This window comes from Oncorhynchus kisutch, linkage group LG20 (genome assembly GCF_002021735.2).
Source record: "Oncorhynchus kisutch isolate 150728-3 linkage group LG20, Okis_V2, whole genome shotgun sequence".
NCBI classification, from domain to species: domain Eukaryota; kingdom Metazoa; phylum Chordata; class Actinopteri; order Salmoniformes; family Salmonidae; genus Oncorhynchus; species Oncorhynchus kisutch.
In genome coordinates, this window is record NC_034193.2 from 29738739 (window position 1) to 29766354 (window position 27616).

General features: G+C 41.2%; 2 protein-coding genes across 8 annotated transcripts in view; both read right to left on the reverse strand.

The window, feature by feature from the left end:
- Positions 1 to 3984: 3984 nt before the first annotated feature.
- patl2 (PAT1 homolog 2) lies at positions 3985 to 19619 on the reverse strand. The gene is made up of 19 exons (XM_020453231.2): positions 19503 to 19619; positions 19072 to 19228; positions 18352 to 18611; positions 18111 to 18176; positions 17973 to 18026; positions 17665 to 17820; positions 17397 to 17468; positions 17088 to 17230; positions 16801 to 16875; positions 14636 to 14759; positions 14285 to 14402; positions 14053 to 14150; positions 13901 to 13954; positions 8814 to 8953; positions 5429 to 5585; positions 5049 to 5195; positions 4822 to 4919; positions 4524 to 4664; positions 3985 to 4396 (listed from the first exon to the last, which is right to left on the reverse strand). The coding sequence occupies exons 1-19, from the start codon at positions 19521 to 19523 to the stop codon at positions 4363 to 4365; spliced, it is 2115 nt and encodes a 704-aa protein (XP_020308820.2). The 5' UTR covers positions 19524 to 19619; the 3' UTR covers positions 3985 to 4362.
- A 180-nt stretch (positions 19620 to 19799) lies between these two features.
- The window catches only part of LOC109865599 (transforming growth factor beta-1-induced transcript 1 protein), a 41200-nt gene continuing 33383 nt past the window's right edge, over positions 19800 to 27616 (reverse strand). For 4 of the 7 annotated variants that reach the window (XM_031799854.1, XM_031799855.1, XM_031799856.1 and 1 more), the window contains 7 exons: positions 24954 to 25038; positions 24171 to 24263; positions 23398 to 23580; positions 22879 to 23052; positions 22529 to 22610; positions 21211 to 21359; positions 19869 to 21043 (listed from right to left, as the gene is read on the reverse strand). In XM_031799854.1, the coding sequence (XP_031655714.1) occupies positions 20777 to 21043; positions 21211 to 21359; positions 22529 to 22610; positions 22879 to 23052; positions 23398 to 23580; positions 24171 to 24263; positions 24954 to 25038 (1033 nt within the window). In that variant the 3' untranslated portion in view covers positions 19869 to 20776. Of the gene's footprint in view, positions 21044 to 21210; positions 21360 to 22528; positions 22611 to 22878; positions 23053 to 23397; positions 23581 to 24170; positions 24264 to 24953; positions 25039 to 27616 lie in introns of all 7 variants that reach the window. The other 3 variants (XM_020453903.2, XM_020453902.2, XM_020453905.2) reach the window with 2 other exon arrangements.

The window sequence follows — 27616 nt, forward strand, 5'->3', positions numbered from 1 at the left end:
CTCCAAACATAACGATGGTCATTATGGCCAAACAGTTCTATTTTTGTTTCATCAGACCAGAGGACATTTCTCCAAAAAGTACAATCTTTGTCCCCATGTGCAGTTGCATACCGTAGTCTGGCTTTTTTATGGCGGGTTTGGAGCAGTGGCTTCTTCCTTGCTGAGCAGCCTTTCAGGTTATGTCGATACAGGACTTGTTTTACTGTGGATACAGATACTTTTGTATCCGTTTCCTCCAGCATCTTCACAAGGTCCTTTGCTGTTGTTCTGGGATTGATTTGCACTTTTCGCACCAAAGTATGTTCATTTCGAGGAGACAGAACACGTCTCCTTCCTGAGCGGTATGACGACTGCGTGGTCCCATGGTGTTTATACTTGCTTACTATTGTTTGTACAGATGAACGTGTTACCGTCAGGCATTTGTAAATTGCTCCCAAGAATGAACCAGACTTGTGTAATAAGTTGATTTCAGCTGATTTCTTTTGATTTTCCCATGATGTCAAACAAAGAGGCACTGAGTTTGAAGGTAGGCCTTGAAATACATCCACAGGTTCACCTCCAATTGACTCAAATGATGTCAATTAGCCTATCAGAAGCTTCTAAAGCCATGACATAATTTTCTGGGATTTTCCAAGCTGTTTAAAGGCACAGTCAATTTAGTGTATGTAAGCTTCTGACCCACTGGAATTGTGATACAGTGAATTAAGTGAAATAATCTGTAAACAATTGTTGGAAAAATTACTTGTGTCATGCACAAAGTAGATATCCGAACTGACTTGCCAAAACTATAGTTTGTTAACAAGAAATTTGTGGAGTGGTTGAAAAACAAGTTTTAATGACTCCAACCAAAGTGTATGTAACTTCCGACTTCAACTGTATATATACAGCGGGGCAAAAAAAATATTTAGTCAGCCACCAATTGTGCATGTTCTCCCACTTAAAAAGATGAGAGGCCTGTAATTTTCATCATAGGTACACTTCAACTATGACAGACAAAATTAGAAAAAAAATCCAGAAAATCACATTGTAGGATTTTTAATGAATTTATTTGCAAATTATGGTGGAAAATAAGTACTCCAGAGTACAGGCCTCAGTTTAAGGCTCATTCCTTTGATGATAAACACATATCCAACCATCAGCCCTGGTGAGACAAAACTGCGACTCGTCAGTGAAGAGCACTTTTTGCCAGTCCTGTCTGGTCCAGCGATGGTGGGTTTGTGCCAATAGGCGACGTTGTTGCCGGTGATGTCTGGTGAGGACCTGCCTTTACAGGCCTTCAAGCCCTCAGTCCAGCCTCTCTCAGCCTATTGCGGACAGTCTGAGCACTTATGGAGGGATTGTGTATTCCTGTTGTAACTCAAGCAGTTGTTGCCATCCTGTACCTGTCCCGCAGGTGAAATGTTGGGATGTACCGATCCTGTGCAGGTGTTGTTACACGTGGTCTGCACTGCTAGGACGATCAGCTGTCCGTCCTGTCTCCCTGTCTTAGGTGTCTCACAGTACGGACATTGCAATTTATTGCCCTGGCCACATCTGCAGTCCTCATGCCTCCTTGCAGCATACCTAAGGCACGTTCACGCAGATGAGCAGGGACCCTGGGCATCTTTCTGTTGGTGTTTTTCCAGAATCAGTAGAAAGGCCTCTTTAGTGTCCTAAGTTTTCAATACTGTGACCTTAAGACACTAACAGCTTGCAGACGGTAGGACATCAACGACCATTCCACAGGTGCATGTTCATTAACTGTTTATGGTTCATTGAACAAGCATGGGAAACGGTGTATAAACCCTTTACAATGAAGATCTGTTAAGTTATTTGGATTTTTACAAACTTTCTTTGAAAGACAGGGTCCTAAAAAAGGGGCGCTTCTATTTTGCTGGGTTTATTAAAAAATCACAAGGAATTTACCAGGAACTACACAGAAGGGTAGTATGCAATGGGTTATTTCTCAAATAAATACTTTGAAGGGCCTAACAGATTGAAATGTCCCCATGTAAAAGCCTTCACTTTCACTGTTTATCCAGTCTTGAATATTGTCATAACTTGCCAATGTGTCCTTCAACATCCATCAGACATTCTGAAAGTAGCTTTGTGATACTTGTCAACTCCTCATTGCACTGGTTCAACACCAATATGGAGTCAGTGAAAGTACCTAAGAGTATGTGTCCATGATGGTCACCTGAGGGGCGTGAGAAAACAGTAAAAGGTTGTGCTTGTCAAAAGCAACCAGAGGACCTGGCAGTTTGATTTGGTGTTCAGTGGAATTAAAGTCAGGGCTCTGTGCAGGCCAGTCAAGTTCTTCCACACAGATCGACAAACCATTTCTGTATGGACCTCGCTTTGTGCATGGGGGCATTGTCACACTGAAACAAGGGCAGGCCTTCCCCAAACTGTTGCTGCAAAGTTGTCATTTTATGCTGTAGCATTAATATTTCCCTTCACTGGATCTAAGGGGACTAGTCAGAACCATGATAACAGCTCCAGACAATTATTCCTTCACCAAACTCTGCAGGTAGCGTTCTCCTGGCATCTGCCAAACGGTGAAGCGTGATTCATCACCCTAGAGAATGCAGTTCCACTGCTCCAAAGACTACTGACGGCGAGCTTTACACCACTCCAGCTGACGCTTGCTATTACACATGGTGCTCTTAAGCCGCTTGCCCACGGAAACTCATTTCATGAAGCTCCCGACGAACAGTTTGAGCCAATGTTGCTTCCAGATGCTGTTTGGAACTGTCGTGAGTGTTGCAACTGAGGACAGATTTATTGATTTATTTTTACACTCAACAGCATTCTGTGGTCCCGCTCTGTGAGCTTGTGTGGCCTACCCCTTCACGGCTGAGCAGTTGTTGCTCCTAGAGGTTTCCCTTCACACTAACAGCACTTAGTTGACAGAGGCAGCTCTAAGCAGGGCAGAAATTTGACACCAACTTGTTGGAAAGTTGGCATCTTCTGACAGTGCCACGTGGAAAGAGAGCTCTTCAGTACAGCCATTCTACTGCCAGTGTCTGTCTATGGAGATTGCATGGCTGTGTGCTCAATTTTACACCTGTCAGCAATAGGTGTGGCTGAAATAACCAAAGCCACTCATTTGAAGGGGTATACACACACACACAATGTTGAAAATATATTCAGACAATTGTCCAGTAGCCTACACAAAGAGATCCATATCTAACAGACAACACACGGGTCATCAACCCAAGTCTACTCTTGCAGAGCAGGTTTTGGGGTGTGTACACAGTTCAAACTAAAGACAAATTATTTTTAAAGAATTTTATTTCTTATGTTGCAAGTGCTATACAAGAGTGATTATTCTGTTTCCAACTAAACTGATTCAATTTGATCAAGTTACAACTTAAATATTCAAATATTGAAGAAAGCATATGGCACATGCATAGACGGTACATTTTGGAAAACCATATACATTTATCTTTTAGAAACCAAACTTCCAAATATTTTTTTAAGTCAATTTGATTTTACGAAAACACATTTTTCCATGACAAAATGTAACCTACACACGTACTAACAAAGTGCAACTGTACAATCCTCCATGATTCAGACACCAATTTCTTTGAAGACCGTTTAAATCATGAAAATTATAAATGACAGCTTACTCTTCCCGAAATGATATTACACATCGATTGAGATTTTCATTTTGACTTGAATGTTAGGCAGGTTAGCTGGAGAGTGAGAGCTGACGTATCAATTGCTCAGCCCCATCTACTGGCTGTGTTACATCATAGGACTAACTTATGTCCATTACACCACATTGTGGTACTATGGTACTGTAGCAGTTAAAACTATGGACTGGATTATAGAGGTTAAAAATTAAGAGAATTTTGGTGACGAGAGCAAATCTGAGTTGCTGGACTGGAGACTAAGAGGAGGAAAGTAGGAAATAAAAAGGAGCAGATAAAGGAAACAGATCGAGACAACGGAATGGTGCAAAAAAAGTGAGGGAATGAGGGAAGAAAAAAAAGGAATGAATAAGAAGAATGGCATTCATGCGTTCTAAGACAACACATTTTGCATACAAAGAGACAATGCATGGGTAGCATAGGCTGCGTTTACTCAGGTAGGCCAAATCTGATATTTTTTTCCACTAATTGGTCTTTTGACAAAACAGATCTTTTCACAAATATTTTTCAGCTCTGATCTGATTACTCAAAAGACCAATTATTGAAGAAAAAAAAAAAAGAGAAAAAAAATCTGAATTGGGCCGTCTGTGTAAACGCAGCCATACTGTGGTACGTCTAGGCCGAGGGAATACCTCAGGGTATGCACGCACACTCGTTTTCATTTTGGTGCTCATTACATTCTGTACATTAGCCAAAACACAGTCTCTGCTTCAGATGTCCTTGCCTACTACGACGGAAGAGCCAGGTATCCAGTCGCAGATCTAGATGAGACAATGTTTTTGAATGAATACACCTTGGGATTGGTTACGATAAACTATTGGTTTTTTTCAATGCATGCATAGAACATCTCTTAAATAAATAAAATGTGCTATCAATTCTGACACTCACTCCATATTGCTCTTCAGCTGGTGGATGGTACGCTTGTCCAGGTAGCGGCAGAAGAGTGTGAGAAGGTTTGAGGGTAGGAGAAGGGGCTCCACCAGAGCACTCTGGGATAGCTGCGATGCCACCAGGAAGACTGTGTCTGTCCTGGAGATAAAGATGACAAAAATTGTCAATATGAACAACAAGGGGCAAGGACCATGTACAGACATGCTTAACTGTAGCCTAGGAGTATGTCTATTTACAACTTAGGGACAGTGTTGCATGTGGACAAAGATATTGCTAGGAATGAAGGCAGTTGTACCAGGTTTCAAAGTCACCAATGCTGGGCTCCAGAGGAACATCAGAGGACAGTAGCCTCTCTCCTTGGGACAGCAGAGCGTAGAGTAAGGAGAGCCCAAACTGAAAGGTAAAAAACGGGAGAATGACAAACAAAACAGGGCAGCGCAACACAGTCAAATATTGGATAGTCAAATATTGTAGCCTGGCATACCATTCTTTGTATGTGAGAAAGTGAAAAGCGTAACAAACCTTGCTTTGGCAGACAAGTGAGAGGCACACGCTGCCGTCGCTGGAGTCGGGAAGTGATGTCGTAAAGTCTTTAAGGACCCCAATAAGCTGACTGAAGGTCATGCCTCCGATCACAATTCGAAGAGACGGGTACAAAACCGGAAGAGACTGCAGGGATGTGTGGAACCCCCCGGTTGTGTGGAAGTGAGTATGGATTATTCTTCAGTCAAGCAAGCAGCATTTCATACACAAACAGTGCCATGTTCATTAGGCAAAACTAAAATAACTGACTTGATTCCTTACTCTACAAGTCAGAGGCATGTTTGTTCTACATAATATATATTTAAACGTTCCACAACACTAAGTCATACACCGGAACATTAATTTTACATTTAACTGACCTCATCTGCGTCTCTGCTCATGAGTACAGGCAGGTGAGATGTCACCATGCTTAAGACTTTCAACGCGGCGTCATGGGAAAGGAAGGGGAGGAGTCGAGCCAGTAGCTGCTTTCCTTTGGACACCAGGAGACATGGCAGAAATTCTTCCTCTGCCTCTCTAGGGTGAAATATTTGTCAAATACTTGACAAGTACTGAATCACTGTATAACAATAATTTGTGAGAATCTGAAAGTTAACAATTTCTAAATGGATGCGGAGATTACTTGTTAAATTTGGTGTTTAAAGTAGACCAGTGCCTTCAGAAAGTGTTCATACCCCTGGACTTGTTCCACATTTTGTTGTGTTCCAGCATGAATTCAAAAACAGATTAGTTTTTTTTCTTTCCACACCCATAATGGCAAAGTTTTCGGAAGGGGGAGGTTGGGCGCAACAATATTAGTAAGGTGTTCTTAATGTTTTGTACACTGTGTAGACAGGCGTTTCTAAATCAAGTCCAAACAATTGGCCACAGTTGGACTCCCTGCCATCAGAACAGCCTAAATTCATCAGGACATGGAGTCTACAAGGATGCTGGCTCATGTTGACTCAAGTTGGCTGGGTGTCCTTTGGGTGGTGAACTACTCTGTTGAAACTGTTGAGCGTGAAAAACCCACCAGCGTTGCAGTTCTTGACACAAACCGGTGCGCCTGGCACTTGCTACCATACCCCGTTCAAAGGCACTTTAATCTTTTGTCTTGCCCATTCACCCTCTGAATGGCACACAAGCCAAGTCAAGGCTTAAAATATCCTTCAACTTGTCTCCTCCCCTTCATCTCCACTGATTGAAGTGGATTTAACAAGTGACATCAATAAGGGATCCTACTGTAGCTTTCACCTGGTCAGTCTAGGTCATAAAGAGAGCAGGTGTTCTAAATGTTTTATACAATCAGTGTATAAGGTTACAGTTGACAGTGCATGTCAGAAACATTACCATAACTATATCTCTGTAGATCTGAGAATTATGACGAGGCATATACTACCGTTCTAAAACATTTGAACACCTACTCATTCAAATGGTTATTTTTACTCTTTTCTACATTGTAAAATAGACATCAAAACTACAAAATAACATGGAATCATGTAGTAACCAAAAAAAAAAGCTTTAAACAAATCAAAATATATTTTATATTTAAGATTTTTCAAAATAGCCACCCTTTACCTTGATGGCAGCTTTGCACATTTGGCATTCTCTCAACCAGCTTCATGAGGTCACCTGGAATGCATTTCAATTAACAGGTGTGCCTTGTTAAAAAGTTAATTTGTGGAATTAAAGCATTTGAACCAATCAGTTGTGTAGTGATAAGATAGGAGTGGTATACTATTATGGGAAGAACAGCTCAAATAAGCAAAGAAAAACAGTCCATTACTTTAATGCATGAAGGTCAGTCAATCCAGAAAAATAAACAAAGTTCTTGAAGTTAAGTGCAGTCGCAAAAACCAAACTCTGATGAAACTGGCTGTCATCATGCATGAGGACCACCACAGAAATGGAAGACAGTTACCGCTGCTCAGAATTTGCATTCCAAATAAATGCTTCAGAGTTCAAGTAACAGACATCTCAACATCAACCGTTCAGAGACTGCGTGAAATCAGGCCTTCATAGTCAAATTGCCGCAAAGAAACTACTACTAAAACGACACCAATAAGAAGACTTGCTTGAGCCAAGAAACACCAGACCGGTGGGAATTTGTCCTTTGTTCTGGAGTCCAAATTAGATTTTTGGTTCCACCTGCTGTGTCATTGTGAGGCGCGGGTGAACAGATTCTCTGCATGTGTATTTCCCACCATAAATCATGAAGGTGTTATGGTGTGGGGGTGCTTTGCTGGTGACACTGATGTCTTTGGATTTCAAGGCACACTTAACCAGCATGGCTATCACAGCATTCTGCAGCAATACGCCATTCCATCTGGTTTGGGTTTGGTGGGACTCATTTGTTTTTCTACAAGACAAAGTCCCAAAACACCTCCAGGCTGTGTAAGGAGTATTTGATCAAGAAGTGGAGTGCTGCATCAGATGATCTGGCCTCCACAATCACCCGGCCTCAACCAAATTGAGATGGTTTGGGATGAGTCGGACTGCAGAGTGAAGGAAAAGCAGCCAACAAGTGCACAGCACATGTGGGAACTCCTTCAAGATTGTTGGAAAAGTATTCTTGGTTAAGCTGGTTGAGAGAATGCCAAGAGTGTGCAAAGCTATCAAGGCAAAGGGTGGCTATTTGAAGAATCTCAAATATATTGATTTGTTTAACACACGATTCCATGTGTTATTTCATAGTTTGTCACTATTATTCTACAATGTAGAGAATATTATAAAGAAAAACCCTTGAGTAGGTGTTCTAAAGCTTCTGACCCATAGTGTATATCTGGGGAAGGGTACAAAACAATTTCTTGAGTGTTGAAAGTTTCCAGCAAAGGAAAATTGAAAGAAAATAAGTGGAACTACCCAGACTGCCTAGAGCTGGCTGTCCGACCAAACTAAGCAACCAGGCAAGAAGGACCTTGGTCAAGGAGGTGACCAAGGACACTGACAGAACAGAGTTCCTTGGCTGATATCGTAAAACCTGCCAGAAGGGCAGCAGTCTCTACAGCACTTCAATCTGGGCTTTATGGGAGAGTGGCCAGACTGAAGCCACTTCTGGAAAAAAAAGGCACATGACAATATGCCTGGAGTTCAAAAGGTGCATGAAAGACAGATCATAAGGCAAACGACTGTGGTCTGATGAGACAAAATGAACTCTTTGGCCTGAATGCAAAGCGCCATGTCTGGAAAAAAACCAGGCACAGCTCATCTCCCATCTAACACCATCCCTACCGTGAAGCATGATGACTGCAGCATCATGCTATGGGGATGCTTTTGAGCAGCAGGGACTGAGAGCCTGGTAAAGATAGAAGGAACAATGAATGGAACCAAATCCTTGATGAAAACCTGCATCAGAGTGCAAATGACAGACTAGGGTAAAGATTTACAGTCCAACAGCAATGACCAAGAATAAAGCCAAATCAACACTGGAATGGCTTTAGAACAAGAACATGATAGTCCTTAAGTGGCCCAGCCAAAGACCCGACTTGAAAGAAACATACCCAAGACGACTCAAATCTGTTCTCATCCCAGGGGTGTAAATACTTATGTAAATGAGAGAGCAGATTTATTGAAAATTAAATGTTGAAAACATTTCTAAAAACATGTTCACTGTCATTATGGGGTATTCTGTATAGATGAATGAGAATTATATTTAATCCATAATTCAGGGTGTAACAAAATGTGGAATAAGTCAAGAGGTATGAATACTTTGAAGGAACTTTAGCTCAAGGTGACTTGATACAACCGGCAGAAAGCAGGACTCACAGGTCGGGATGCTGTAGCTGGGAGTAGATGTACTCCACTTTTATCTCAGTTTTCTCCATCAGCCCCTTCTCCTCACCCTCCCCCAGCACCTGTGCCTTCATCCTCTGCCCCTCTTCTACCTCCAGCAGCACCATGAACAACTGCAGGAGACAGTGGCATATTGAAATTACATGTGTTCACTTTAAAATAAAATAAAAATCTTAACATATGTAAATGTATTTTATAGAAGTTATGGAGAAAATTGCACTGTCATAATACTGTAATTGCAACAAAATCGATGTTTCATGCAACAAGAACAGAGGGTTCTTCACTGTGCGGACTGAAAGTGGGCCTCGGAGATATAGCACAAATCAATTTAGAACCTTTTGTTTGATTAAGGGTGAATTTGTGTGAGATATATATTAATGTATAACCTACCTAAAAAGAGATCACTATGTGCACAGGTAAGATCAGGGATATTGCGTATTGAAACAGGTCGGTGTTGTGGTGAAACGGAAGAGGAAAGTCTACGTAATTATGACTTGGAAGAATTAAACTAATTTATCCTCCATTGCTCTTTCTACCACGATATACCCTTGCTCTAGAAAGCACACCAGATATACCCTGGCATTATGTGGCTGAGTGAAGAGGAGAAATTGAAAATTGTGTATTTCCATTTACGCAATATTTAGATTCCAGGCTTTAAGGGCTACCTATAAAAAATTGCTTCTGTGGTTAATGGTGTGTATATAAGCTTGTCTACCATATGAATCTTGTGTCAGACTGAGTTCAAGTGACTTAATTTATATGGTATATGTAGTGTGTATGTAAACTCAGCAAAAAAACATTTCAGGTAATTCGTAAAAATCCAAATAACTTCAAAGATATTAATTGTAAAGGGTTTAAACACTGTTTCCTATGCTTGTTCAATGAACCATAAACAATTAATGAACATGCACCTGTGGAACGGTCTCTGGAACTTTGACATAGCAGTCTATGGCCTTGGTTAGATCCGTAGTGGTTCATAGAGATAACGGTCTTCATGTGAATGGAGAAGTAGGAGACCACGTTTTACACACCTTTTTAATAGATGCTAAGGATCAAATATCAGATTCCTTATGAGAAATTGGGGGGGGGGTTAATCGTGAGATATTTTACGTCATTGTATTGTGAAATAGATGTATATAAATGGACGAAAGTGAGGGGTCACGAGGAATTAGCATTGGTTACCAAAACAAAAATTAATTTAACATTTATTCGTTCATGAACATTGAGGTGCGGTGGTTATGGAGAATCATGGGGAAGAGAGACCAGTAATTCGTTAAATTCGGTGACAAGATAGTTGCCATGTCTAAGGGTAGTACATGCTAAATAAAGGGGTGGATTAAAACAAACATTTAATGAATGGAGTAATCCATTATCATGGATTGCTGATTAAGATGTCACATAGTGAATGCTAACAAAAATGTACACTCTTTTCCAGAATAGGTTTCATTATCTCTTTGGAATGTTTCCCAAGACTGGTCTTGGAGAGAGCAGCGGGTGAGATTGAGGCAGTAAACTATCAAATTAAATAAAGCCTGGCCATTTTGGTTTTTACCATAAGGTTTGCAAATACCCACACACACACACGTTATGACTATTTGTTGGCGTTTTAAAATACTGTTTGATTTATTGTGAGTGTTGCATTTCATTTGGGTTTAGTGATTTTTCCATTTGTCCTCATGCAAAGTCATCTTAAAAAAGGTGCAGACACATCAAATCTTCAAGTTGTTTTGTTCCGAGTTAAACACGTGTAAATTATTTTGTTAAGACATGTAGGATACGAAAATGTATGAAATGTTTGACTGTTTAACATTAATTTGTCTAATATAGTAAGAAACACTTCTTTGAAGGGCTTGTATGACCTCTGACCTGACATTCTAGTGTGGTTTGATCACCCTCACTGGAAAGCCATTTGGATAATGTAGGTCATTTGTAATATTGATAATTATGGATGAAGTTCATAGTTCTTAGCCATATTTGTGATTTGGACCAACAGGAAGAAGGATAGGGTGTATTAAGTCTATTTTCCTATGACCATATGGGTATAAATATATACAGTTGAAGTCGGAAGTTTACATACACATTAGCCAAAATAATTTAAAACGCAGCTTCACAATTCCTGACATTTAATCTTAGTAAAAATTCTGTCTTGGGGCAGTTAGGATCACCACTAAAGTCTAAGAATGTGAAATGTCAGAATAATAGTAGAGAGAATGATTTATTTCAGCTTCTCATTCCCAGTGGGTCAGAAGTTCACATACACTCAATTAGTATTTGGTAGTATTGCCTTTAAATTGGGTCAAATGTTCCAGGTAGACTTCCACAAGCGTCCCACAATAAGTTGGGTGAATTTTGGCCCATTCCTCCTGACAGAGCTGGTGTAACAGAGTCAGGTTTGTAGGCCCCCTTGCTCGCACACGCATTTTCAGTTCTGCCCACACATTTTCTATAGGATTGAGGTCAGGGTTTTGTGATGGCCACTCCAATACCGTCACATGTTGTCCTTAAGCCCTTTTGACAACTTTGGAAGTATGCTTGGTGCCATTGTCCATTTGGAAGACCCATTTGCAACCAAGCTTTAACTTCCCGACTGTCGTCTTCAGATGTAGGTGGCTAAATTGAAGCAACATTTCCATCCTCAGGATGCCATCCATTTTGTAAAGTGCACCTGTCCCCCGTGTAGCAAAGCACCCCCACAACATGCTGCCACCCCCGTGTTTCACGGTTGGGGTGGTGTTCCTCAGCTGGCAAGCATCCCCCTTTTTCCTCCAAACATAACGATGGTCATTATGGCCAAACAGTTCTATTTTTGTTTCATCAGACCAGAAGACACTTCTCCAAAAAGTACGATCTTGGTCCCTGTGTGCAGTTGCAAACCATGTTCTGGCTTTTTTATGGCGATTTTGGAGCAGCGGCTTCTTCCTTGCTGAGCGGCCTCTCAAGTTATGTCAATATAGGACTTGTTTTACTGTGGATACAGATACTTTTGTACCCATTTCCTCCAGCATCTTCAGAAGGTTCTTTGCTGTTGTTCTGGGATTGATTTGCACTTTTCGCACCAAAGTACATTCATCTCTAGGAGACAGAACACGTCTCCTTCCTGAGCGGTATGATGACTGCATGGTCCCATGGTGTTTATACTTGCATACTATTGTTTGTACAGATGAATGTGGTACCTTCAGGCATTTGGAAATTGCTCCCAAGGATCAGCTAGAATTTTTTTTCCTGAGGTCTTGTAAACTTCAGACTTACTGGAGTTGTGAAAAAGTGAATGATAAGTTAAATAATCTGTCTGTAAACAATTGTTTGAAAAAATGACTTGTGTCATGCAAAGTAAGTGCCCTAACCGACTTACCAAAACTATAGTTCGTTAATTAACAAGAAATTTGTGGAGTGGTTGAAAAACGAGTTAATAACTCCAACCTAAGTGGATGTAAATGGCCAACTGCAACCACACACAGAATTATTGAGGGTAGTGTTTATTGTTCCATTTTGACCATTGTTCCATTTTTTTTTAACTCAAATTGGGAGTCGTGTTAAAATGGGGGAGGTACAAGTTTTGGATTGAAATTCTCAGAGTGAAATGTAAGGAATGTATTGAGTGATGTGAAGTAGTGTACTGTCGTGTTGCTTATTCTGTTTTTATACAAATCTTACCAGATTAGGACTGCTGGATTGTTGGGATTTCTCCCGATGGGTTAGAGGTCTAACGTCCTGATCCTGTGGTTCTGCGATGAAGTTAAGTGTGATGGGGAGGATAAGCCAATTTGAAAAAAATTGTTTCAATAGAATTTGTTATTCTCTTTGACATATGTTTAGACACTGGTATTAAGAATTGGTTAAAGTAATCATTTAAAGTCAACGCTTGTCTGGATTTCCTGAATCGGAAATGAACTGTTATTCTGATCTTTCCTCTCGAGGTCACAGTTGGTGTCTTAATGCATGGAAGGGATCATTTGACCACGAGGACAGTGTGTGAACCGCAAAACCCGGCGTAACTGGCTGAAGAAAAGTGACAAAGGCTTTCAATATGGCCCTGTCCGCACCACTTCTACCGAGACCAGAGTCAGATCCAGCAACCGCTTACAGCATCCAATCTAAGCTACCAACAGTTTCTTCTCTCATGTCTTCTCTCCCTGTGGACTCCTGTCATACTCCGGTATACTGAGAAACAGGCGCCTCAAATCCTCAACTGGAAGCTTAATTAAATAGTAGCCGCAAAACACCAGTCTCAACGTCAACACTGAAGTGGCTGAAGGCCAGCATCCCGGAGTCGCCTCTTCACAGTGACTTTGAGACTGGTGTTTTACGGGTACTATTTAATGAAGCTGCCAGTTAAGAACTTGTGAGGCATTTGTTTCTCAAACTACACACGTTAATGTACTTGTCCTCTTGCTCAGTTGTGCACTGGGGCCTCCCACTCTTTCTATTCTGGTTAGAGCCAGTTTGCGCAGTTCTGTGAAGGGAATAGTACACAGCATTGTACGAGATCTTCAGTTTCTTGGCAATTTCTCACATGGAATAGCCTTCATTTCTCAGAACAAAAATAGACTGACGAGTTTCAGAAGAAAGTTTAGTTTCTGGTCAGTTCGAGCCTGTAATCGAACCCACAAATGCTGATGCTCCAGATACTCAACTAGTCTGAAGGAAGCCAGTTTTATTGCTCCTTTAACCAGAACAGTTTTCAGCTGTGCAAACATAATTGCAAAAGCGTTTTCTAATGACCAAGTAGCCTTTTAAAAATGATAAACTTGGATTAGCTAACACAACGTGCCATTGGAACACAGGCGTGATGGTTGCTGAAAATGGGCCTCAGTACACCTATGTAGATATTCAGTTTAAAAAAAAAATGCCTTTTCCAGCTACAATAGTCAGTTACAACATTAATGTCTACACTGTATTTCAGGTTATTTTAAAATGGATGGGGGGAAAAAAATGATTTTCTTTCAAAAACAAGGACATTTCTAAGTGACCGCAAACTTTTGAAAGGTTGTGTATACATACATTTTTGGGATGAAAATAAAGTGGAACACTCCTTTAAGATGCCATTTGCTGTACTTTACCTTTTCTATTTTCTTTAGGACATCCAATCGCTGTTGCCTGATGTCTTTTAGTTCCTGCGGGAAGAGACCATTCAGAGAACGCACACTTGCAGTTTAACTGTTGCACTTTCTTCAAAAAGGGTTTTAAAAAAGTGCCCAAAGCATGTCCTCACCTCATGTGGACAGTGGGCTGCAACTGCATTAATCGCTCGTCGAGGAGAGAAACACGTCGACACGGCGACCTGGCCTAGGGAACCCTCGATGTGCACCACTGAAAGAGCAACAGCATCACTCCGGTTGAAAAAAAAAAAACATTCAGCCGTATACAAACAATGCCCACTTCCAAAGTACACTTCAGCACCATGCACAGATAAGGACAAGTGCATGTGGGGTATATGGAGAAACCTGGGGTGTAAGAGTCCATCTTGGTGACATAGGGGGTGGTGAGTTTGGGTGGCTCCCTCTTGCCCCGCATGCCCAACTCCTCCTCTGCCAGCTTGGCCTCCATTCGCCGATAGTACTCCTACATGACAATGTGAGAGGAGAGCCATCATGTATCTGGAAATTATTCCAAAAATAAACTGTGGTTATGGTATAAAAGAAAGAACATGCAGAAAGATAGCTGTGGGGGTTTTAGTAGAGAATTGGGTACCAAGTTATTGGAGGAGAATGTGGAACTAAAATCCTATTTCGGAGGATTGAAGGTTAAAGACAACAAAGAATGAGGAGTGAGAAGTGCCAGCCAACCTACAGTACCTGGTAGTAGTAGTCGTCCAAGTGGGGATTCTCGCTCTGGAGCTGAATCATCTGTAGTCTAATGATCCACTCTTTCTCTTTAGCCGACATGAGGTTACAGTAGGGGTCCCAGCTATCTGGTTTTCTAGAGGGCGATCAACAAGTCATTGTAAGCTTCAATTATCAAAGCAAAGCACCTTCAAATTCCTTTGGGGCAGGTTTATGGGAGACCGAGCAGGGTTTAGGCCAATTATGAATTAAAGTCGCAAATTGCTCTAATTCTGATAAAAATTTACCACACGCCACAGGAAGGAGAATTGGAATTAAATGAGGTAGAATTTAATTCAATGAAATTCAAAACAGGCTAATTTAGTCAATACATCACTAAAAACATTTGTATTTTGACATTTGGTGACCAATACTATGTCATTTTATTTATAGACATTCTCCATAAACAAGTTAAATCATTACAGTATTCTGGAAATATTCTAGACCTCTAATGATCAATAATAACTCACTTACATGTTAAATACGAAGGAAAGAACAATTCCCAGAACGTATCAAATCTAATACCATGACAAAAATACAAACACTGACATCGAGTTGCAATCAAGCTAATATATTTGAAGCGCTATCTGTATTTTTTTGCATTAATAAAGGGACAGATGCTTTTTGTAAAATAATTGTCAAAGGAATGAGACTTTCATGAATCATATCTCAGTTTAATTACAGTCTACATAATTCTAATTAAATTCCGCTTCCTGTGGGGTGTGTCCAATTCATGCATGGAATTTAATTAAGTTCCGAATTGACCGCAACGCTGACAGACTAAAGCCCCATTTGGACAGGACTAGTATTACTAGACAACAGTGGTTACATAATTGTTACCCCAGCATGCACGTTATTCCAGAGGACGATTCACACAGGACTTGTTTTTCCAAACTTCCCCTTGTAATTTTTAATTTCGACTCAAGACAGAAGCCTGGAGGTTCTTATTCTAGCTGGGTTTAGACGATAATGGGCTACACCGATAACTTGTGCTTGGCTGTCAAATGTAAAGGTGTCCATAATATTTACATTTTGTGATCATAATCATTAGGGCCATTTTAGCGATCCATGGTAGTAGTCCCTCCATCCTGCTGATGTGCAAATTCACTGTTCAGAAGCACATGAGATGCATTTAAGGATGAGAAAGAGAAATTGAAATGTCCTAAATGTTTCTCAGTGGAGAGTCAGGGATGCCCTGCTTTGTCTACATCAACAGTCAGGGTTTCATTAAATAGGCATGGGTACAATAAAGTATTGCACATTTAGCCTTACTAAAATGACAAATTGGCAATGTTGAATTTCAATACATTAGCACAAAAGTATTCACTGTGCAAGTTGATAATACATGCCATTCATATGAAATATATGTGCAGCACTTTGTTTTAAGAATCAATTCATCAAATCAGTTCTTATTTTCTTGCTCAAACTGGGGCGGCAGGGTAGCCTAGTGGTTAGAGCGTTGGACTAGTAACCGGAAGGTTGCAAGTTCAAACCCCCGAGCTGTCGTTCTGCCCCTGTTCCTAGGCCGTCATTGAAAATAAGAATTTGTTCTTAACTGACTTGCCTAGTTAAAAAAAAGGTAAAAAAATTACAATAAAAAAAAACAGCTAGCAGCACCTGTCAAACTCAAAATGTCTCGGAAAACAGAGGGATGTTGATGCGCACAGGCCTAGTATTATTAGAGGACTTGAGGTCACCAAAAAAACAGTAGGTTATTCTGTCTGGACTTGCTTCTATTCCGCCATGTAAAAATGACTGACATGGCAGATACGCACAGGATTGAAATTCAAATGTTGTGTTTTATGCTCCTGCACATAATTACCCGACCTCCCCAGTAAAATGAATACCGTCCGAATAGGGCTCACTCAAGCATATACTGTCCTAAAAAGCTAGTACAATAGAGAAAAGCGCTTTATTCCAGGAATAGGGTCTGGGAAATAGGTTCGTTTTTAAACTAATGCATCCAAGAAGCAACACATTTGCAGAAATATTAAGCGCAACCATGCTGAATATGATAAGAGTTTCTTTGATCTCTGGACATAACTCACTCTAGGACTGGTCAAGCAACCACATTTTAGACATGGACTTATATTTGATATTATTACCCTATTTAAAATAAGTAGAATCACGTGCCAAACCTTTGGGATCTCTGTTGCCTTTGACTCAACAGTCGTCTGTGTTGGGGGTGAAGCTGTGTCACTGGACCAGGGAACCTGTTGGGGAGATACATATGTGATTATAGGTCAAACCCTATTCATCTCTAAGAAAACACAGTACAATTATAAGGCATTTGATAGAATAGTGAGATACAGTCGCTCATCAGATTGTGGTCAGAGACAAAAAAACGAGAGCAGGTGTCCCCAACTCTTGTCCTTGTAGGTTCTTCACTCAGAAAGGTACGGAACAAAATCTAATTACGACAGACCTGAATCGCTGCACACGATTTGACGAGGGGCTGTAGAAGGGAGAGGGTCTTGGGGAGTTTGCACCAAAGCGAAGCTGCATCATTTTCGGAGTTAAAGGTTGAGGGGTGGAGGGGCAGGGACGTGGCGAGGGCAAGCCCCCCACCTGAGTGAACAGAACATCTCCATTACAACTCACACCAACATAACTAGAGAATAACATCTCCCTACATGCTTCTGGTATGCAGATACATTAACAAATTCATACAAATTGTGAGCAGATCATTTCTAAATGTACACAACAGGGGAACTATTGATGGGAAGGCAGGAACCTGGTTATATGGCTGTTGTGTGGTGAAAGGTCGCCGGGAGACGATGGGAGAGCTGGGCAACATGGTATTAATCTGCAAGGGAAGTTAAATAAAAACATGTAAACAAATATATGTATATTTGCCATTGGCCGTAGACGGGGCAGTGTGTTCCATAGTCTTTCAACAAATATTTACCAAAGATTCAGGTCAACTACCCAGCGATAGACCATCTTTGGCCATCTCGCCCTTGTGCTCTAGTCTTCAGACAACTACTCTACCAGTCAATTACCTGAGATGGGCATCTTTGCCCAAATGGTCTATTTGAGTATGACCCTCTAAGGCCCCCTCTCCTCCCACTTGAGTTGGAGAACGGGTAGTGAGAGTCCAGGTAGTTCGGTCCTCTGCCAGGGGCATGACTGTCCATCACACACACAATGGCTGGGTCCTGTCAAAAGAGAACACCCAAATGTACTAAACTAACCATTAGGGTCTAATGCTACTAAACGTGGCATAATCCCCTTCATTTTCATTATCAGATTTCTTTGAAAAAGTGGTATTATCCTGTGTTGGTAGTCTTCCACATGTAACGCCCACTACCTGCAATACTGATCCAGAGGCGTGTCTGGTTCTCTCATAAGATGATAACATCCACTGTGAGAGAAAAGAGGAGCAGAGGAGGTCAAATGACAGTAAATATATTTTGTCATCAGAACGGGGTTGTGACAAATGACTCACAGCATCTGGATCTAGATCATCCCAGTAGGAGACGCTCCCAACGTCCACTATAGCGCTGTCTAAGCTCTGGGGAAATAACAGATGGTAATGTGCAAACTAGAGACCGTAGAATAAAATGGTTGAATGAGGACATGTTTTGCAAAAGAAAATGTGTTTTATTGGACAAGTTCAGGTACTACATCCAGTTTCAAAACATTTTCTTCCTACTGGATACAACGGACCTCGCAAGAGTAGTAATCACCTGCAAACTTGGTCGCCCCTCCACAGTCCTCACCACAGCTGGGTCTTCAAACATCTGCGCCATGGCCTGACCTCCCCTCTGTCCCCTTCCTCGTCGGCCCGGAGGGCCCTGGACCCGGAGTTGTGGCCGGGCCCTGGGAGAGAAGGAGGGGGAGCTAGGGGAGAGGGATGGCAAGGCAGGTGGGGCAGGTGGCTTCTCTCCAAATTTGAACAGAGGGTTAGTGGGATCCCCTTCCGTGTCCCCGACTTCTGTATCCATATCTAGAGGCCCATTGTAAAACATTTAAATAGAATAATTTATGTCGTAACTGAACACATTTAGTTTTATTCTGGGCACTTGCGGTCACCGGGATAAGGTTTTGAAGAGTCTAACCTATATCTAGGAGACATAAGAAATCTCAGGAAATATACGTTTATTTGGCCACATACTTAACCCATTTGTTTGCACAAAACTAGCTCCATACTTCCATTCATTTGTATGGGTTACTTTCAGAGGAGTCCCATGACACTTGTGGGGGTCATAGAGCACAGTGTTCGTGAGAGTCTCCCCTTTGGACGCTTCCGTGAAAAGACCGATGTTCAAGATGTCTCATGGTCTGACAAACACAGCCACCGCAGCTTTGATGGGGATTTGTTTTATGTTACTTATATTGATGCATGGGTGCATCATTAAACAGTATAATTATAATTATTTTTTATAATAAAAAAATAAAAAACATACCCATTCCAAAAGTCTCATTGTTGTAGATATCTATTTCCTCATCCTCCTCTGCCATCTCTGCCAATCCACACTCGTCCATGCCTGCCCCCCCTTCTTCATCGCTCCATTGGCCTCCGTTCTCTGGCCACTGAGGTTGAGAGACTGCGGTTTCAGTCTCCTGAAAGAAAGTACAGAGGGAGGAAAATACAAGGGTGACATCTGCTGTCGATAGTACCGCCATTGACTAACTTGACATACAATTTAGAATGAACTAGACTCGATGGCTACTACAACTTTGAAAGTCGCGTGTATTCGACGCATGTGATGTGATGCAGCACGTGTATGTAGGCTGGTTGTTTTGAGAATGATGAGAGGTTTAGCCGAATGTACTTTAAACAACACATGTGTATCTCAGCTTGGCACACGAAGAAGCGCAACAACGGTCAACTTACTGGTTGTTCTGAGTCAGTCATTTGAATAGTTTCTGAAAATATTACACTTCTATTCGTCGGTTTACCTTTCTGCTACCTTTATCTTTTTAGACATCTTTGTATGGTCATTAGCGTTTTAAATGACCACACCTGTCGGGGGCGGGGCCTCTGGAAAAAAAACTATACATGCGCATTCCCTCTGTGTATTAGAAAATGCCTGTTTGCACGCAAGATCCATAATTATGGTACAGTCTAAAATATTACTGGTAATAAGGATGTTAACAACAGTCAGAACAAAATGACAATCACGTCCATTGCTTGTTTCTACGTGCAAATTAGAATGGCTGTTTATTTCTTGAAACAGAATAAATTCCCTCAACACCAAAGTCAGGGCAGAACAAAATTGTGTTTATTTTACTCTTTGGTATTCTTTACACATAATTGCATAGCACAATGGTGAAAAAAACATTGTAAAATCTTTGGCACTACAATTGCGATACATGGTAGCCTCAAATTTAAAATAGACAATATATCAGTATAGAAATGCAATAGCAGTGATAATTATACTTTGCAATGTAAAGCAAATATATTAAATGGGTTTTTATTAAAGATCCTTCATCAAAATGTTCATAAAAAGGTTCCATTCGATACCATCAAAAATGTCAATTTCAAATAATTCAGTGGTCAATATTCCATTTGATAGGTCATGGATTTACATACACCATGTGATAACAACTTTCTATTATTTTCTCTTTAGAAAACTTCCTCAAAAGTTTAGCTATGGCTTCTGCATTGGTCATCTATGTGTCTTGGAGATCTATGCTCCCTTCTCACTCAAATATTTTTGTTGGCCTCTGTGTACCCTGCGGACAAAACTAGTTGAAATGTTCATTATGACATAATTTCAACCAGTTTTGCCTGCATGGTACCAGTCTAATAGAGAATTGGATTGTCTTAGACTTTTCTCTCTATCCCTTTCTCTTTCTAGTCACCAATGTTGTCTTATAACCCAGAAAGAGTCCAGCTCTGATCTCTCTCTCATTCTCTGCGACAAAACAAAATGGCTGACAGATATTTGTTCAACTTCGCAACTAGAAAAGAGCTGGGTCGTATTCATTAGGCACCAAACGCATTGAAACAGGGACGGACCTGGACTTGTCCAATAAGAAATGCTCATTTACGTTTTCTGTTGCAAAACATTTTAAATTGTTATGTGCCCTAATGAACACGACATACACCTGGTATGGGAGTTATGAAAGAAGAAAACATAGGATGGGCAGCGTCCTTCTCGGTGCTCAGCCGAAGAGTTTGATGAAGCAGGGATGGCAGTAGGGCTTGTTCTCCTGCTCTTTGAAACAGCCCTTGCTGAGGGGCTTGAGGCAGAAGTGGCACACCAGGTGGTGCGGGTGGAATTTGGCACCCATGGCGGTGACGCAGCGGCCCAGGATGGGCTGTTGGCACGCCTGGCACATGCTGCCGCGCGACTGGTGATAGTGGGCCTCGCACAGCGGCTGGCCCTCATGCTCGAAGAAGCTGCCGTTGACAAAGGGGCAGTAGCACTCCTGCAGACACGACAAAAGGCAAAGGGAGTTGAGTTGGAGATGAACATGTGATACAAAAAATGTGTGGTGTTCAATTCACATTCGTAACAAGTGTCCATATTTGGCCAATCTTTGTCCTTATTGACATAAAGACACAGACCCCACCCCCGACACACACACACACTTACCCTGCACACAAAGCACTGTGGGTGCCACAGGGAGTTGAGGGCAGAGATGTAGTTCTCCAGGATTGGCTGGGTGCATCCTTGGCAACGGGAGGCGAAGAGGGACAAGAAGCACTGCTGGCAGTACTGCTGACCCTCGCGGTCATGGAAACCTACAGAGAGGGAAGGAGACACAGGCGGTTAAGTATTATGTAAAACAAATCAAGAAACATATAGAAAATGTATTCCAAAGACATGGTTGTACATTTACATTCACTCATTGAAATATATGCCAAAATACATGCCAAATTGGAAGTAATGAAGTAATACGTGTGTAAGCCTCAGTAGTAGGGTCATTCCATGAAGAGGGCCTTTGCGTAGTGTAATTTGTGTAATAGTTTTTTTATTTCACGTAATTTTAACATTTTGTTATAAAAATGGTAAACTTCATAAAAAACATGAACAAATGCTCTAAAATCACCCAAATACATAATTTTAGAAATGGCAACACTCTCAGTATAGTGATGCAGGTCTTTAGATGTTGTACACATGAAATTGTGTCATTCTGAACTTTATCTGTAATGTTATATTCCATTTTGGTGGACTTGAGTGATAGTTTTCTGTATGGGAGCATGCACATGCTTTCTCATTTCCATTGTAGTGATAGAAAGCAAGCTTAACAAAAAGACAAAAGTTGTTCAAACATTTCTAGCCCATCTATCTATGGGTAATAGCGTTGACATGTTATGCTCAACGCTTTCTACCACAAAACACCAGCAAATGTCCAAAACGAGTAGAACCAGCTCACCTGCTTTTTACACTCTTACCTGTTCAATGTTTCTTTTGAATATTTTTTTTAAATGAATGGTTTCCCTATATTAAAACGAGAGTTCAGTTCACAAAACAGGATTGACCTTAAAATGAGGGACAAATGTAAATGAATCACTTATCATATAAAATAAATAATCATCTTAAAAAATTACTTTGTCAAAGCGACAAAAGAACTAGGGCAAAAAGAAGATGAGAACAAAAGAAGATGAATACTTGGGGAAATGTAGGGGTTAAGTGGGTTAAAATCTTCCTTAAGTCAAGAAAAACGGGAAAATATATTTATATTATTAAAAGACACTTCATTTAATATAACAGGCTTTTAAAATTCAATATTGGTGCACAATTTTTTTTCCGAATATCAAAGGGCTGCAAAAGGCACTCTATTTGTGAAACAACAAAGTAAGTGTGTTTTCTGGTGTTGTATTGCTGAGGACCATGGAACAAAACAACCTATAGTTCATTATTGTCTACATCCCAGTGTGGCCCTTGGCAGGAAGCGTGGGTTTATTACCTTCCTCTCCGAATGCCCGGCTGCACTTGACGCAACAGAAACACTCCGGGTGCCAATTCTTGTCCAGGGCGGTGACCATTTTCTACACAGGCAACACAGAAGAACAGTTTTTTATGGCTTCAGGTGACATACGCACTTTGTAAGGGCTGTATAACTAAGGCTAATATCACTGGACATGTTAATGAAACAGTGTGAAGGAGTGTAATGGAGGAAATTAGTTATATACAGTAGGTAAACACAATGTATTAATTTTGACACCATTTTATCTAAGTACATAGACATTTGTGGTGAAGTAGACAGTATACACACACACATGCACGCACACACACAGTGTCAGGTGGAGGTTTTACATTGAGTATGGGCTTGTTGCAGTGTGCGCAGTGGGGAGAGTAGAGGGTAAAGTAGTCCGACTCGCAGTACGGCTGACCATCCTTTTCAAAGAAGTTCCGGCTGCCCAGTTCTGTCTCACACTCCGAGCACACAAAGTGTTCCGGGTGCCATACCCGCCCCAGAGCAGTCACCACCTGGAGGGTCAAAGGTGAATGGTCAGTCATTTAATGGCTATTCGCACTACTGAACCGAATCGAGCCAAGCCAAACTGTACTGAGCTGGCCTGGTTACGCATCCACCATAGTTACTGGAACCATGCTACACAGGACAGTGTTAAAAGAAAACATTCGAGCCAGCACAGTGAGGTTTGGGTTGGCACAAGTGTGAAAATGGTACTGGCTTGCCCATAGATCAAGCACAAATGTGATGCATTTCATGTGAAACAGAACAAAGTTAAGAACTTTCTTAGCAAAAATTGTTATGTTCTACAAGGTACAGGAAGAATCTCCACAATGGGACGGTGTTGAGCGATCGATCACCTGTCCTACAACCGGTTTCTGACAGGCCGAGCAGCTACCCTTGGAGGATGTGGGGACTCCCTGCCTGGTTAAATCCGATTGGAGGAGCCCCAGCATGCTGTCCAATGAGCCGCCGGAAGAGGCTTGTGGGGGCGGGACCGGATGCTGTGGTACTGTGATCACTGGTGTGACAGCTGGGGCTGGCTAATAAGAGAGAAGGAGAGTTAGATAACATACCAATGATCACCTGTGACACAAATGTCAATGTGATTAGGATGCATTAGGACCAGAGAGTGCATGGTGATTCTTGTCATGCTTTTGAATTAGTTGAACTGAACGGGCGTTCCGAGTTGTCTATGTTGCAGTCGCACTGCACTGATTATTAGATCTCACAATACCCGGTGAAGTCATCAGGCATTGTGAGATCTGAACCCATATTCACATATCATCTCAGAGTATGAGCACTGATCTCTGATCGGTTTTGCCTTTTAAATAGAAATGAATAAGAGGGGGGACCTGATCCTAGATCAACACTCCTACTCTGGGAAGCTTTGTGAATACTGCCCTGAGACCAGTAACATCTCAGGGAACTAAATTAATATGATATGGCAATCGTCTGAGTCATTCCGACTCATCGACTGCAATAGAGACGACCTGGAACACAACCGTTGACACTGGCAAGCAGACAGGGAAGGACAGAGACAGACAAGCATATACTTGTAAACAGAGAGTAAAGCTCAATTCAGAGTGCACAGCCGCAGAGACGCGACAGTCCGCGCGGCCCATTTACGAACCTCATTTAACTGGCTGTTATCAAGTCGCGGGCGACGTACGTCACAATAGACCGCATGGCTCTGCGGCTCCGCAGTTTTGAACTCTGTAGCGTTCTTAATGCGTAGAGCATGAGTGGATAACGATAGACAAGCAGAGAGAGAAAGAGGACTATATATAAATGCAATGCATCAAGAACATTGTACTGTATACACAGTATTATAAGATGATCTGCAATATTTTCGTGGTGCAAAAGAGCATAGATCTATGAAGAAAAAATACAGTTAACATTATAATCTGGCAGCGGGATTTCATTTTTTACTTTTCTACAACAATGTGTATTCGGCAAACTGAGCGGTAGCCTAGTGGTTAGTGTTGGGACAGTAACCGAAAGGTTGCTGGATCGAATCCCCGAGCTAACAAGGTAAAAATCTGTCGTTCTGCCCCTGAGCAAGGCAGTTAACCCACTGTCCCCCGGGCGCTGAAGATGTGGCTGTCAATTAAGGGGTTGGGTTGGGTTAAATGCAGAAGACGCATTTCATTTGAAAGCATTCAGTTGTACAACTGACTAGGTACCTCCCTTTCCCCCCAATGCATAAAGAGATGTCACCTGATCACACACTTTGTTGAAGGAAAGTTTAAAGTTCAATTACACTGCCAGATTATAATGAGGTTTAAAGTATTTTTGCACAAATCTGTTCTCTTTTGCGTCACAAAAATGTTGCCCGTAGTGAACTAAACTGTGCAGTAGCGTACAGGCTGTAGTGTTTAATGTGAAGTATACAGGTTGGTAGTGGGGCTCTTACTGTGCTCTGGACTCTGAAGTCAGACAGAGAGGCCATGAGTTTGTCCAGCTCAAGTGTAGCTGAGGTGGCTGACGGCTTCACCGAACTGAATGAATTAATACATTTATTTTATCATTTAAAACACAGGTTAAGCTTTTCCAGTTGGAGAGACAACATTTCAGACATAAAAAATTATAACGGATGAACACAACTAGAGTACAGGGTCGTGTTCATTAGTCAAACGGAAAAAAATGGACTGAAACAGGGAGAGACTACCTTGACTTAAGAAAATAATAAACATACATTTTTCGTAGCAAAACATTTGCAAAAGCACTCCCTTAATGAACACAACTTTGGAAGGAGTTAAAGGGGCAATCTGCAGTTGCTACATCCATATTTGGACTTATACATGAATTATATATACCCATTGATTCTTGAAGAGAATCTAATTTATAAATGCCTCATGAGCTTATTTCAACTGTTGTACCCCATAAGTACCCAACATATAAGCTTGTTTGAAAACATTGTAAATGTAAACAAATACTATAGAGCTTCAAAACATGCTTAAAACTATCATTTTTATATCTTGGATGGTCAGTGATTGCATCCATAGCTCGGTCTAAGAATTTGAGAGTGATTACATTTCTCCAGGCCCATCCTTCAGCTTTTTACCAAAACTTTGTTATTGCTTCAACTGCTGATTGGTCGTTTAACTGAACACATAGCACTATACACACTTCAACTATAGTAGGAGCACTAAAAAGACAGTATCCTGGAACAAAATAGAATGCATTCCAAATGGCATGCTGTTCCCTATATAGTGCACTACTTTTTACAAGAGCCCTAGGGTCCCTGGTCAAAAGCAATGTACTATAAAGGGAATAGTGTGCCATTTGGGACGCAAGCCAGTATTTACGCCTTCGGGGCAGGGTTCACCAACTGGCGGCCCAAGGGAGATTTTACTTGGTTCCCAAAGTTTTATGAACACTTTTGTATACAGTGGCGTGCGAAAGTATTCACCCCCTCCTATTTTGTTGCCTTACAACCTGGAATAAATTTTTGGGGGGTTTGTATCATTGGATGTACACAACACAACACTTTGAAGATGCAAAATATTTTTTCTTGTGAGACAAACAAAAAATAAGACAAAAAAAACAGAAAACTTGAGCATGCATAACTATTCACCCCTCCAAAGTCAATACTTTGTAGAGACACCTTTTGCAGCAATTACAGCTGCAAGTCTCTTGTGGTACATCTCTATAAGCTTGGCACATCTAGCCACTGGGATTTTGCCCATTTTTCAAGGCAAAACTGCTCCAGTTGGATGGGTTCCGCTGGTGTACAGCAATCTTTAAGTCATACCACAGATTCTCAATTGGATTGAGGTCTGGGCTTTGGCTAGGTCATTCCAAAACATTGAAATGTTTCCTTTTAAACCACTCAAGTGTTGCTTTAACAGTATGCTTAGGGTCATTGTCCTGCTGGAAGGTGAACCTCTGTCCCAGTCTCAAATCTCTGGAAGACTGAAACAGGTTTCCCCCAAGACTTTCTCTGTATTTAACACCATCCACCACTCCTTCAATTCTGACCAGTTTCCCAGTCCCTGCCGATGAAAAACATCCCCACAGCATGATGCTGCCACAAACCATGACGTTCTCGGGGTGATGAGAGGTGTTGGGTTTGCGCCAGACATAGCGTTTTCCTTAATGGCCAAAAAGCTACATTTTGGTCTAATCTAACCAGAGTACCTTCTTTCATATGTTTGTGGAGGCTCCCACATGCTTTCGGCGAACACCAAACTTGCTTTATAATTTTTTTCTTTATGCAATGGCTTTTTTCCTGGCCACTCTTCCGTAAAGCCCAGCTCTGTGGAGTGTATGGCTTAAAGGGGTCCTATGGACAGATACTCCAATCTCTGCTGTGGAGCTTTCAAGCTCCTTCAAGGTTATCTTTGGTCTCTTTGTTGCCTCTCTGATTAATGCCCTCCTTGCCTCTGATTAATGCCCTCCTTGCACTCTGAAAGTTTTGAATTTTTTTTTTTTTTTCATTTGACTTGGACTATTTTCATTTCACCTATTTTGTGTATGTCCATTACATGAAATCCAAATAAAAATCCATTTAAATTACAGGTTGTAATGCAACAAAATAGAAAAAACACCAAGGGGGATGAATACTTCTGCAGGGCACTGTATACAGTACCAGTCAAAAGTTTGGACAAACCTACTTATTCAAGGGTATTTCTTTATTTTTACTATTTTCTACATTGTTAGTTAATAGTGAAGACATCAAAACTATGAAATAACACATATGGAATCACGTAGTAACCAAATCAAAATATATTTTATATTCTTCAAAGTAGCCACCCTTTGCCTTGATGACAGAATTCTCACAACAAGCATCATGAAGAATGCTTTTCCAACAGTGTTGAAGGTGCTCACACATATGCTGAGCACTTGTTGGCTGCTTTTCCTTCACTTTGAGGTCCAACTTATTCCAAACCATCTCAATTGGGATGAGGTTAGGTGATTGTGGAGTCCATTTCATCTGATGCAGCACACCATCACTCTTTCTTGGTCAAATAGCCCCTACACAGCCTGGGGGTATGTTGGGTCACTGTTGGGTCACTGTTGAAAAACAAATTATATTCCCACTAAGCACAAACCAGATGGAATGGTGTATCGCTG